This window comes from Oenanthe melanoleuca, chromosome 2 (assembly GCF_029582105.1).
Source record: "Oenanthe melanoleuca isolate GR-GAL-2019-014 chromosome 2, OMel1.0, whole genome shotgun sequence".
Taxonomy (NCBI): domain Eukaryota; kingdom Metazoa; phylum Chordata; class Aves; order Passeriformes; family Muscicapidae; genus Oenanthe; species Oenanthe melanoleuca.
In genome coordinates this window covers 83,867,737-83,881,433 of record NC_079335.1, presented here as the reverse complement: position 1 = coordinate 83,881,433, position 13,697 = coordinate 83,867,737, and the positions used below count along the sequence as shown (strand labels likewise).

The 13,697-nt window shown below is 40.7% G+C and overlaps 1 protein-coding gene across 1 annotated transcript; it reads left to right on the top strand.

Annotated features, from left to right (window-relative positions):
* Positions 1-1,446: 1,446 nt before the first annotated feature.
* SSR1 (signal sequence receptor subunit 1) lies at positions 1,447-12,481 on the top strand. Its single transcript, XM_056484736.1, has 8 exons — positions 1,447-1,722; positions 3,689-3,807; positions 5,506-5,593; positions 5,765-6,027; positions 6,402-6,478; positions 8,159-8,237; positions 8,955-9,048; positions 11,370-12,481. Exons 1-8 carry the CDS (start codon positions 1,638-1,640, stop codon positions 11,435-11,437), a joined length of 873 nt encoding a protein of 290 aa, XP_056340711.1. The 5' UTR covers positions 1,447-1,637; the 3' UTR covers positions 11,438-12,481.
* The last annotated feature ends 1,216 nt before the right edge of the window (positions 12,482-13,697 follow it).

Genomic DNA, 13,697 nt, shown 5'->3' with positions numbered 1-13,697 from the left:
AAAATGAAAAATGAAAACCTCAATACCACATTTACCATTGCCATAACAGCAAGCTACATATGACCAAATGACAAAGTTACCTCAAAATATAGAATGTATCTTAACAGTACTCTTGCTTCATTTCACCCTATGTATACAAATTGCTGAATAAACTGTGGGAGAAATGAGAAAGCATGGAGGCTGGTTTGGACCTTGGCATCTTTATTTTCATTGAATGTTTTGATGGCAGGGCTTGGGCAAGCTCTCCATTTTAACAAAAGGTCTACTGCAATAAAGGCAATGTATTGGTATCATATTCATTGCCTACCACGCTTTGGGAAACTTTCAATTAAACCATCAAATATATGACTCCAAACCAGCTATTCCAGAGCAACATGGAATTATGAGATTTCTACAGCACCTTTTTTTCAGTAATACGCTTTATCCTTGGTCTTGCCAGAGGTATGTCAGTCTACTTCCCACAGAATCACAGAATATTCTGAGTTGGAGGGGATCCACTGTTGTCCAGAAAAAATTGGATTCGTTACCTGGTGTGCAATAAGCCAGTAATTGCATACTTGAGAGAGACATTGATCATTTTTTTCAGAGTTGCACCAGCCTGGGTGCTTATGGTATTCCTCAAATCAAGCATGCTAACTATCCAAACTTTTCACTATTACACATTTTAGCAAACAATGGCATTATCGTCCATTATCTGCAAGTTACATATTTCTCTCATTATGCAGTATTCTATATTTTATTGGTTAATGAGTCTCTCACTTCTCATGCTGATTAATCCCCATGCTAGTCCTTCTCTGCTTTGGAGTCAGGGGGTTCCTGGGGGTCGGTGGTCTGTGAGTCGGTGGTCGTGATCTCCACCTGCCAGAATTTCCTTTTATCCACTCAGAGCTGATTCAGCACAGTTGCTGGGTTTGTTAAGTTTCATGCTTATCTTAGGAATTCTGCCAGATGTACTAGTACCCTAATGTAAATTCCGCATTGAGTCCACTATTACTGCTACATCCTTCTTCCCAGCCTCTGCCTAGTCTGAGATCACTGTAGCATGTAAAGCCCTAAACCTCAACAAGGCGCTTCTACCGAGCAGCAATCCGTCTTTCTATCACCTGGACATCACACAGCGCTTGCTCGTTAGCTGCTGTTTAACAGATTACACCTTCGAATCCCACATTTTGCAACGCCACGAGAACCGTCCAAGTCCAACCCCTGGCGCTGCGCAGGCCCAAGGGCCGCCCGACGGACGTGGAGCGCAGCCCAAAGGCCGCCGGCACTGCCCGGGAGCGGGACCCGGCACAGCCGGCACTGCCCGGGAGCGGGACCCGGCACAGCGGGCAGTTCCCGGGAGCGGGACCCGGTACACGGGCTCTGCCCGGGAGCGGGGCCGGGAGCGCAGGAAGCGCCGCCCGCCGGACGCTGACGTGGCCGCCGCACCTCCTGCCCGGCCGAGCCACGTCCACGGGGGCGGAGCGGGGCGGGCGCGGCCCCGGATGGAGCAGCGAGGGGAGGCGGCTCCAGCTGCCGCTCTAGCCCCAGCGCCCGCCGCCATTTAGACATCCCGCCGCGGCAGCCAGCGCCGGGACAGGGTGCGCGGGAGGGCTCGCGTTGCCGCGGCTGTCGCCACTATCACCGCTATCATCGCCATGAGCCGCCTGTCGCAGCTGCTGCTGCTCGCCCTGCTCGTCTTCCCCGCCGCGCTGCTGCTCGGGGGCGCCCGCGGCGGCCCAGGTGAGGGCGGGCGGGCGGCCGTCGCTGCCGGGGAGCGGGCAGCGGGCGGGTGGGTGTGTGTGTGGGGGATCTCCGTGGCGCAGCGAGGAGAGAGAGCCGCTCCCGCCGGGCCTGCGGAAGCTGTGCCGAGAGGCGGCGGCGCCGCTCATTCATCGCCCCGGCCGCCCGCGCACGTGGCCGCCGGCGCCCGGCACGGAGCTGCGGGGCGCGGAGCTGCGGGGCCCCGGCCCCGGCTGAGGGCGGCTGGCGGGGCAGGGCCGCGCTCCGGCCTCTCCCGGCGCGGCCACCGCGGTGTCGGGCACCGGGCTGGGGCCCGGCCGTGACAGCGGCCCGGGAGAGCCGGAGAGCCCCGCCGGAGGGGGTGGCAGCGGGTTTGTCCTTCTCGCCGCTCTCCCGTGCTGGTTCCCTCATTCCCTAACAGATGCGCTGGCTGCCATCGTGCCTTCCCACCTCGTCTGCCGCCACCCCCCGAGTGTCCTTGGCGACACCGAGCAGCGCTAATCTCTGTTTACGCTGCGGCGTTATCTGATTCACGATCTGGAAATTGCTCCCTTCTGCTAAGTTTGGAGAGGTGGGGAAGGCTCCTCGCCCAGCTCCCGCAGTGAGCCAGTCCCTTCCCAGAGCTCTCGCTATTGCCACATCATCAGCCCCTCTGACATCCCTCGGAGAGGCCGTGAGGGTCTGGGGGTGTGCTGGGCAGCAGATGGCAAAGGGTGCCTGCAGCCCATCTGTACGCTCTTCATTTTTAATATAACACACCCCCCCACCTTTATTTGTAAGGATTTTTGTATAAGTTAATTTTTTTACGCACAAGTTTAAAACGTCTAATAAAATCACGGTAGTTAAGGCTTAGGTTAAGTATTGCACATGGTCGAGCAAAAGTCTTTGAGTGTGCTCACTAAAGACTCTTGAGAGGAGAGGTTGTGTTTGCTCTTTCTAGCACTGAGTGGCAATTCTTAAATCCTACACTTGTCCTGCTCAAGGATTCCTATTTCTCATAAAAAGTTTTAAATATTTAAGTTTTGTACTTACAGCAGCTAGCTCTTATTTCAGATCTATGTAAATCAGTCATCCAGTCATTTCTACTCTTTCATATTCAGGAAATGTTGCATTTATTAAAAAAAAACCCAAACCTGTAGTTTTGTGCACGTGTTTTAGATCTCAGCCTTGCTTGCATGTGCTCTGAACTGCAAACAGACAGAACCTTGTCCCGTGGCCAATATTTTTATTAATCATATTTGCCCAGTATTTGAATGTTTGAGGCTTGGCTCCATGAAGGCAAAGAGGCAATGGACTATCAGATTGTCTTAGAGCCTTGCTCTAGGTCACGTTTCTTTTCTGACTGATGTTGTGGTTCTGTTGGATATATGATATACATGATATTGAGGAGATCATAGCAAAAAAGGCATTCTTTAGGTTTCAAAACCTGAATGGAAGTAAGTACAAAAAAAAATGTAACTTTTTAGGTACCTTTCAAAGTGTTCCATTATCATGGTGCTAATAACTTGTTAGCTTTCCTAGTCTTAGAAGAAACAGTACTTACTAAATTAATTTTCTGGCAATGCCTTATTTTCACTCTTGTGATTGCAAAATTAAATTATTTACATATATTAAAGTGTTCAAAGATTGAACAATAGCTTTGAAGGTGAATTGGTTGCCTTCTGCAAATTTAGGCATTGCTGTGTGAATGCTGAACTTTTTGTCATCCAGGTGTAAATTTTTTGTTTTGAACTCAGTGGCAGAGAAATGAGTAAGTGAGAAAGTTTTTAACAAAGGAATAAGGCTGAAAGATCAGCACAGGCATCATATGAATGGGAGGTTTTTGCAACTGAGGCTTCAAAACACTGTATTGGACAGGTTTTTAAGAAGTTCTTCAAACATAAGTTTGAGAATTGTATTAAACATCAATTTTCTGTTTAACTAGACATTTAAAAGACTTTCTTGTATTTGCATTTTGTTTTGGTAGGCTCAGGTTTATTAGTTGCAGCTCAAGATGCTACAGAAGATGAGGAAGCTGTGGAAGATACTATAGTTGAAGATGAAGATGATGAAGCTGAAGTTGAAGAAGATGAGCCAACAGACTTGGTAATTGTACATGAATGTCACTTCAAAAGTATGAATTAGACCAGAAGTGCTTGAAGCTGGATAACTTAAATAATTTAGTTTACTTACATTGTTTTTTTCAGGTAGCTATTTCCATGTATCTGATTAAGCTTGTGTTCAGTTTGAAGTGTCAGAAGGATTTATCTTTTCTTTCTGAATTACCAGTTGAAAAACCACATGAGGGCAATCAGATTTCTGGCTATAAAACTGCAGGCCACAAAAGAAAAAAAAACCCACTAAGTGAGAGAATCACATTCTCATAGGAGCCCTCTGTAGTCCTTTTCTATCTGAGCTGCACGTCAGTAAACTGAAAAGAGCGTTGGGGGATAGAACTACTTCATTCTGGCTTCTTTAATATTGATTTCCAAGGGACAACAGTGTCTTGGTTCTTAGTTAAGCTCAGAATGAATTCTGAAACCCTTGTTAAAAAAACACAGCTAACTTAATTTTTAACACATATTCAAAAAATTTCCCAAAAAATCACAAACAGAAAAGTGGAATGTTTTACATAGTTTTGTGATCTGCTTATAGCAGTTGAGTGTTAGGCTTGCTAGACACTTAATGTGCTTAGAGTGGTGCAAAATTTTATCAAATCTCTGATTTACATTAAGGAAGTTTGGGACATTAGTAGGAGAAAACACATGTGATAAAAATGCAGATTTGGTAATCTATGATTCTGTGAGATTTTACTGCTGTTGTTAAGGCAGTGAGCTTATGGTTGGCCAGCTTTGCTAAGTTGTAGAAGATACACTGTCAGTACTGACAAAGTATTATTAAATAACCTTTTGGATGTAATTTCCTTTTAATAAATAGTCTATTACTCAGGTGCAAAACATGGTGCTTTTTAGGCAGTTTCTTTTATTTGTCACTGAAGTAAAAGATAGGGTTTTTCACTTGGAATTGAGATGCTCCATGCTCAGTTCTGGTTCCCTAGTTCATGGTATGTGTATGACTGATCCAGTAGGATTTCCACTGCTTCAGGAGGTTGTTTAAACACCAAAATCAAATGATCCAGCTGACTTGCCAGCAATTAGCTGAGTCTGTTCAATAGCCTTATTTTTGTTTGGTGGGAACAGTGATGATCCTATGATCCCCAAGTGGAAAATAAGCCCTTAATGCTTGCATTTGTCACATTAAAAAGTGAATCATCACAAGGTGAACTTGAACGAGTGAGTCCACAGACTTGTGTTGTTCCAATAGCCTAACCATTTCCAGGCATACATAACACTTTAATAATTAAAACTGAATAGAAAACTGCCATAAACACTCCCTGTAGTGAAAATAACTAATTTGTTTTATGGCTGTCTTTATTTTGAATATACTTGTTTTCTAACTAGAAATAGCTTAGATGTGAACACTTAACATTTAGATTCTATTCTTTCCCTTCCACTCCCAAACAGAAGCCTTTCTGATGCTTTTTGATTCCAAACCCTTCAATACAGCTAAATGTAGTTCAGATTAGTCACTGTGTCAGATACAACAAGTAGAAAGATAAGTGGTGAAAGGGATGCTCATCAAATCTAGAGGGAGAGCAGACTATGTGCTAATGCTGCAAGAGCAGAATTTGGTACAAATACTTGCCACTGTTGCATGCTTTGACACATGGGATTCTCATGAACCAAGCATGGTTTTTGCTTCACTGTTCATTATAGGATTTTTCAAAAAAGTCTCTTGTCTTAGACAGAAGAAAAAGAGGAAGAAGACTTGTCAGGAGAACCTAAAGCCTCACCTAGTGCTGATACAACCATCTTATTTGTGAAAGGGGAAGGTAAGACTCTGCTAATCTACAGTTGTCTTTACTGTTGCTCAGACTGCATCAGTGTTTGCCTAAAACAATGAAGCTCTAAAACCAGAGTCTGTTTTAGATGCTCTTTGTTTAGAACTGGCTGTGTGTGGTGCTTGAGGTTTCTAATGGTTGAATTTTTTTTTTGTGTTTCAGACTTCCCAGCGAACAACATTGTAAAGTTTCTGGTGGGCTTCACCAACAAGGGTACAGAGGATTTCATTGTCGAGTCTCTCGATGCTTCTTTCCGGTACCCTCAAGACTACCAGTTTTACATCCAGAACTTCACAGCTCTCTCTCTGAACACGGTAGTTCCACCCCAGAGACAAGCCACATTTGAGTACTCCTTCATCCCTGCTGAGCCGATGGGTGGGCGTCCCTTTGGTCTGGTTATCAATCTCAACTACAGAGATGCAAATGTAAGCCTGGTGCTCTAATTCATTTGAATCTTTCTAGTTCATCTGCAGGTGTCAGGAAGGAACTACTTTGTCAAGTACCTCTCCAGAAAGCAAATGCCTCTGTAGCATTTAAGCAGATCAGTAGGTACACAGGCACAGCAAGTGTCTGCCTACATGCACTTGGCAGTGGAAGCTGGAGTGCCTTAGAAGTGTAGTGGGCAGCAAAACATTTGTGCTTTTATATATTGAGTGAAACTAATGCAACTTACAACCTTAAGAGTCTTGTGCAGGAGTTGCTGTTTTCCAGAATTTCTCCAAGAACATAGGGAAAGGTAAACATTTGTTTATGTGTGGAAGAAATTAATTTAAAATGTTATGTGCAAACTTTGTTCTAGGGCAACGTTTTTCAAGATGCTGTCTTCAATCAAACTGTTACAATTATTGAAAAAGAAGATGGTCTGGATGGAGAAACGTAAGGAGGCTGGAGATCCAGGTTTAATTGGGGCACTGGTAGAACAGGTTATGGTTGGTGCCAGTGAAAATAGTTCTTGTATTGTTTCATTGAGTGTTAGGTCTGCTGTGTTTTGTTTCTGATGTAGCAGTATTTGATAGACTGAAAATCTGAGCTTTTCCCAAAATTAAGATCTCTGTTATTAGTGGGGGATCTTCAGGACTGATATTGTGTCAGTGAGAAGTGTACAGATGTGCTTTAGCTCAGAGGGCTTAAACCTGGAAGAGGACCCGATGTTATACAGCTGCATAGCAATTCAAAGCTGCTCAACTTCTCTTATGCTACTGTGGTTTTTCCTAGGAGTTGAAAGCTGCAGAGACTCCATAGTATCAGGCTGTGGGTCCTGCTGTCAGGACTGGAATAGCTTTCTTCTGGAACACTGCAGTGTAGTCTAAGATTGCATAAACTAAAAGATGCGTTTGGAGTACTGAACAGAGCAGCAAAGAATGTCTGAGTTTGTCTAACCCCTGTATCTTTCAGGAGTGGTTTTATTCAGAGACTTATGTAGATCTGACACACTGAATATCTTTCAAGTGTACACTGTTCTAAAATGTTTTTAAATATTGCAGCACTGGAATGGAATTTTGAGTGAAGCTATGTGTTAAAAAAGTTAATCTTCAGAAATACTTGTAGACAATGCTGAATGTATGAATTGTCCTGCCATTGGTAGAAATTGCCTGTTGATCAAGCTACTTTTTGAAAAATGTCATCCAGAAGAAATAGCTGTTGCATTTACTTGTATTTCTCAAATACAATGGTATAGATGAAAGAACAGTTGGTCTTGTGAAAATGTGTGATACTCTGAGAATGGAGTTCTCAAAACAATTAAAATACTAGAATCAGTTTGTGTGAATGCCCTGTGGACAGATAATTGCCCTATAACAGGTATTTAAATTAAGTATCTTCTTTAGTTTAACTCTGTAATTTCCTTTATCATAAATGAGAGTTCAGATGTTCAGCTTGGAATAAGCTCTTTACCTATAAATTACTTAATCCAAATCAATTTTAGCTATAACTTAGGTTTACCTCTTCTGTGATCTGAAGTATCAACAGACATTTCAGAGAAAGTTCTTCAAAACAAGCCAGAATACACAGATTAAGAAAATTGACTTTGTAGGTAGAATTCTAACTGTGGAACACAGAGCAAGATAAGCAAAGTCTTTCAAAGCTCTGTTGCAAATTAAGTGTCCTAGCAGTACTTGCTTTTCAATGGTATGCTAAAAGTATATAAGAGACTTTAAAGGGTTTTGTAAGTGATTAAAGCTGTTACAGATGTAAATATTGCCTGTGACCCAATATCTTGAAACTTCATGATAGTGCAGAGAATACTTGGAGGTTACTAAATTTCGATATTTATTTATGATAGCATTTTTCTAACTTATACAGCATTTTTCTAATGTTCTGTTGTTCAGAATTAAACTTATGATTACAGTTTCTAAAATCAAGTCAGAATAATTACATGATAGTTGTTAGAACCTGAGTTTCAGATTCCTTGGGTACTTTCCCCACTTTCCCCCTACAGAAGTTCTTGGGAAAGATTAACTCAATAATTTAGGCTTAATTTCTCTGCCTTTTCAACTATCATCAAAACTTGCCTTGTTTAGTTAATGCATTGTATCTTAAACTGTTTTTTATTTAAAGGATCTTCATGTACATGTTCCTCGCTGGACTTGGTCTGCTGGTCATTGTTGGCCTACATCAGTTACTAGAGTCTAGGAAGGTGGGTAACATGCTTGTCTGTGTACTTGTTAATGCAAAACCTTTCTGATATAAAAAGAAAGTAATTCAGTGGTTGCTTCTGGCATGTGATGGTAAAGGTAAAAGATTTCTTTTAGAACCTTAGAGGTTACTGAGGAAACTAGAGCGTGCTGATTGCAGAGCTCCTGCCCTTTGGCTCCACACTAAACTGCTTGAATTGGAATACCCTCTAATCACTGAATGTCTGTGTCTACTGATTGAGTACTTACTTGGTAGATTTTCCCCATGCTTTTTATTTCTGCCTATTAGTTTAATAAGGTCAGATTTCAGGGGAAAACAGCTGTCAGTCCTTTATTTAGTTCTTAGCAAAGCTTTGCCACAATGTTGATTATTTTGCAAGGTCAGGTCACGTGTGAGAATGTTGTGCTAATCTGAGAAAGTAAAATGAAAGTGGTCATCACAAAGTTTGACTAATCATCAGCAAAAGGTATAATGAATTTCCCCAGATGGACATGAAATCTGGGTGCCTTTATGTGTGTGGTGTTAGAAGTGGTAACACAAAGCTATGGGGAATAAATTGCTAATGGAAAAGACAGCTCTGTACACTCACTAGCCTTAAGTTCATACCTTAGTGAAATAATTGTAGTTCATTAAAGGTGGCATTTTTTAAAATTTCTGACTCTTGTGCTATCCAAGTCTTACTTAAAAGAAAAATCTTCCTTCTCTTTTGAATTTTCAGAGGAAAAGACCGGTACAGAAAGTAGAGATGGGAACATCAAATCAGAACGATGTTGATATGAGCTGGATTCCCCAAGAAACTTTAAATCAAATAAGTAAGTAGTCTGCCTTTCACAAACTAGACCATAACAAACTTAATTTGACCAGTTAATTGTACCAAAGTAGCTGATAGCAATTTCTTAGAACAGCATATATCTTCTTGGGAATAACCAATTGTCTCAAGCACTGTATTTAAGGATTACATTATTACTTTAGCAGTCTATTCCTTGTAAAACAAGCTTCATTAGTTGATAAAATAATGACTATTGGTGACTTTTACAATTTGTTCTGTAGAATATTTTTCAACAGTGTAAGATCTCTGCCCAAACCTGGATTGCAAAGATGGTTTAAATAGGAGAAAGTAGCTGTCAGCTCAGTTTCTGTAAGTTGTTTAGAAGTTTACCTATAGACCAAAGTCTTAAATATTAGAAGTGTGTTTTAACCAAAGCCACATTAATACTTGGTATTGATGTGCTTCACAAATCTGAAAGTTCTACTTGATACTGAAATGCCAACACTAAGTCCAGTATGTGATTTCTTTAGACTGTGGATATTTCTAACTTCTCTTACTCTTTCTTCTCTTTTGCTTTCCCATGGCTTCAGTGCAGAGTAGAAGAGGTGAGACAGACTTGTGAGCTGCAGAGTGAAAAGTGCTTAATGTGTTGTCCATGTAATAATTAGGCATGGGTAGAAAGAAGTACAGCTTCCTGCATGCTGTGACTGGTGATGTAGCATGAGCATTGAAAGATGCAGAACAGATGCATGCAATGACATAAATTTTATATACTTCTAAATTTATGTTTTCATGTATTTTGTGGATATATTTTTGGTTATATTTTAGAAACATTGTTTCAGTAGAATATTGCTGAAGTATCATTGTCTTCTCTCACAGTTCCCAAAATTCTTTTTCTAAGAGGCAGTTTATCTTGCCTTCCCCACTTACCTTGGTGTCTCAGGCTGATAAATTGCTGTCATCAGTAGCAGTCACTGATGAGGTGAGAAACCTCAATGAAGTGCATCCTACAGGAGATGCAAAGAGTTTGAAAACCCTTTGCAGGAGCTATCCTTGCTTGGCAAAGACTGATGTTTTGATCAAATAAGCATATTCTGAGCTTTATTTGGTTCAGAAGGCCTAGAGGCCTTAGCTGTGATATGAAAGTTGTGCCAGGAATTGATGACTTTGCATTTAATTCCTTTACCCCTTTTAAGAGTACTTACACAGCATAGGTATAAAAACTAGTGCTTTACTTATGAAGATAAAAGCTTTCTTGTACACTTTCTTCTGTGAGACACAAGAATAGTATAAAATCCAGACATGGGAATTTGAAAAGCCTCAATCTAAAGAGAAAAACAGAAGGTCTAAATGCTACTTTTTGGTAAAGAGCAAGCTGACTTTAAAAGGGTTCAGATTCTGGTAATGCTTGGGCCCTGCCACCTTCTCTTAAGCCAAATAGGTATTCTTATTCATATCCTAATACTTGAAGTTTAGGAAAAACTAATGATTAATTGTTCTTAATTGTGGTTTTCTCAGCTCCAGGTTAGTTTCTTTTAGAACTCTACACTAGAATTCTTTAAAATACATGATCTTCAAGATCTCAGATATTCTTGACTTTTTCATTGTTGACACTTCATACTGTATTGACTGGCCTGTAAGGGTATGATGGCTGCTCCTTGTGTTTGCACATACTCTAAGCAGGGAGGTTATTGGAGATTGTTCTGTTTAAGAAAATCAGTCACCAGATGCACTTAGCAATCACTTCAGCACTTCATGCACAGTGTGGAAGCTTCTCTGCAATAATCATAGAACCCCAGAATAGTTTGGTTTGGAAGGGGCCTTAAAGATCCAGTCAAATGTGGATGCTTCTGGGAAAAGTGCAATTTTCCACAACCAAGACAGTTTTCTTCTCCTGTTATTTGTATGAATGTGGAAGTACTACATGCAAGACATAGCTGTATAAAGAAGAATCAGTCTTATATTTTTCAGGCATGTAAACTCAAGGCAGTGTCATCAAAATAATTCATTTAACTTTCTAAAAGTGTAATTACTGAACATTAAAATTTTCTAAGCAGCAGAGCCTGCAGTTTCACATAGGGTTTTTTTGGGTTTGGAGTTTTTTTTTGCATTTTTGTAACTGACAAATAGAACAGACCTTATCCTGTTGTTGCATGTTACAGAATGGAAAAGTATTTTTTGTTACATTCTATTTAGGGTGTTGGTAGTTAAAAAGCCTTAAGTTGTTTGAACTGGCTTCTTTGTGGTGATGCATTGCACTAGAAGGGCAGCTTGTGTTGTGTTTGGGAGAAGAAAGTTGCATCAGTTGTAATTGTTACATGAGCATGTATTTATCTCTTTTTTTTTTTTCTTTTTTTAATCTAGATAAAGCTTCACCAAGGAGGTTGCCCTACAAGAGGGCACAGAAGAGACCAGTGGGCTCTGATGAGTAATGTTAATTAGTGCAACAGTTGAACCTTTACTAATTCTGCCTGTTTGGTTTTTTTGGATTGGAGTAGTGCAGAGAACCCATATCACCAAAAGGAAAATTCTGCTAAACATTTGGACTGAACAGATTAACTGAATGGTGTTAATATTACTGAAAATGCACTTCTCTTTTAATTTTTTTTTTTTTTTAATTGTTGGGGGTTGGGGAGGTAGCCATTAAGATTTGTGCCTGCGTGTGTAAGCGGTTGGTCTTAACAGAAACATGTTACCTGAAATGTGCCTTTAGAGCTCTTTGTAATGCTGGCTTGTCATCTGTACATTGTCATTGAAGGATTTTTCTCCTCTCCCTAATCTGAATGTCTGGTGACTTTAATCTGTCTTGATTGTATCATATCTGTATCAGAACCTGAATTCATTGTTCTTTTTCAGTAAGTAATGTTACTCTTTACAAGGTGCGCACACTGAAGTTTGTGTGTGTGGTCCTGTCTCAGTGGCCAGGCACTCATCATCTCAACTTCTGCATAGTTTTCATTCTAAAGGCACAATTGGGTATAGCTGCTTGTAGTGGTAGATTGTTTTGCTGCTGTTTTGATCTGGGCATGCAGTGAGCTAAAAATCTGAATTTAGCTGCATAGATGTTAGGAAGACTCTTGCACAGCAGCAGAACTTGTGAAGCATGGAATTTGTGTGCTGAATTGGTATTACTACATAAATTTCTTTTTTATACCCAGTTTGTTAAATGGTTAGTTATTGAATCGTGCCAGCATCTTAGGTATTCAGATTATAGTGGTAGTTCTGCAATGTTTACTCAAGAAGCTGTTGAATAAGCCAGAACAACTTTTCAGTGAGTTCTTGGTTCTCTCTCCTAAAAACCGGAATGTCATATGTATCAAAATGCCAATTTATTTTTTTAAAGCTTTACAAGGATTTGCTGTACACACTTGAAACTGAATTTGAAAAACAGTTGGCTTCAAATAATTCTCTTTATTGGCAAACTGTTTAAATCACGCTTTACAGTTTTTAAATCTGAGACCTCTTCACACTGGTCAGTACGTTGGTCTGAGTTTTTTTTCACTTTGTCTTTCTTAACTAATAACACAGATGCATATTCTTCACTAGCTGCATGTTGTTTCAGTAGTCAAGCAGAAAAGCTGTATGCAAAATCAAAACAAGATTTCCTTCTGTGGCTTTCATGATTACCAGGTACTGAGGTATTGATCCACATCCACTGTGTTCAGAAATTAACTGACAGGGAAAAGAGCCAATATGCAGAACATCAGTTTGCTTGGACAAGGCTTGAACTGTTTGCATCTCAACTGTCTCTTTCTTTGTCTGAAAGCTTGAGTTCAGGAGGAGGCATAGATCTGAGGCCTCTGTCTTCTTTTCCTCCCATTTTTGATCTCCACCAGTGAAAATGCCCTTTTAGTTCCACACTTTGTCTGCAGCGACTGAATCTGAGCCAATGAATGCTGTGTGATCCTTCCAAATCTTGCCACAGTGTCTTTGAAGCATCTAGACTCTGAAACTACCAGTACTGGCACTATTTTGTTACACACTTTGCAAAAGTGATCTGTGAAGATGTTCTTGACTCATACTGGTATGGAAGAGATGCTTTGTTCAACTTCTGAAAATACAGCTAGTCCAGGTAGAATGTTTTTCTCAGTTAAGTTTGCTTAATTGTCATTCAGATCGTTTAGGAAACAGTTGAATGCTGCCCTTATAAGGGGTATCTCCACTCAAATTGTGTGAAATAGCTTTATTTGCCTTTAGTGATATAATCTGACTGGTTCTGTGGCAGATTTGCAGGCTTGTATTCCAACTTGCATTGATTCAATAGAGTGTTTATGGATTAAATGTTTCCTATGCTAAAGCTCCATAGTGATTGCAGCACCTGCTGCACTGAACTTGGAAGGAAGTTCCCTCTCTTGGATTTTGTCTCTAACTGGCATTGAGAGAGGTTTTTTTCACCTTCTTGTAATAGGTTATCTTGGACTGTATCTTTGAGGGGGTGGTGGTGGTACAGTGCTATGCCAGGAGAAAAGACAAAGGATCAGAACAGGATATTGATTTTAGGATCCTTGTTTTATTTGTATTAATAAGTAAGTGTCTGAAGGCTGAACTCTCTTCTCTGCACTCAGTGGCTGTCTTACAAATACTTAAGTTCTAAGCATGAAAGAAGAGAGAAGGCAGCTTGCACTGGAGCCAGCAGTAGAAAAGTCCAGCTGTACCAAGGCTGTCTTTTGATAATACAGCTTGGCATTCACT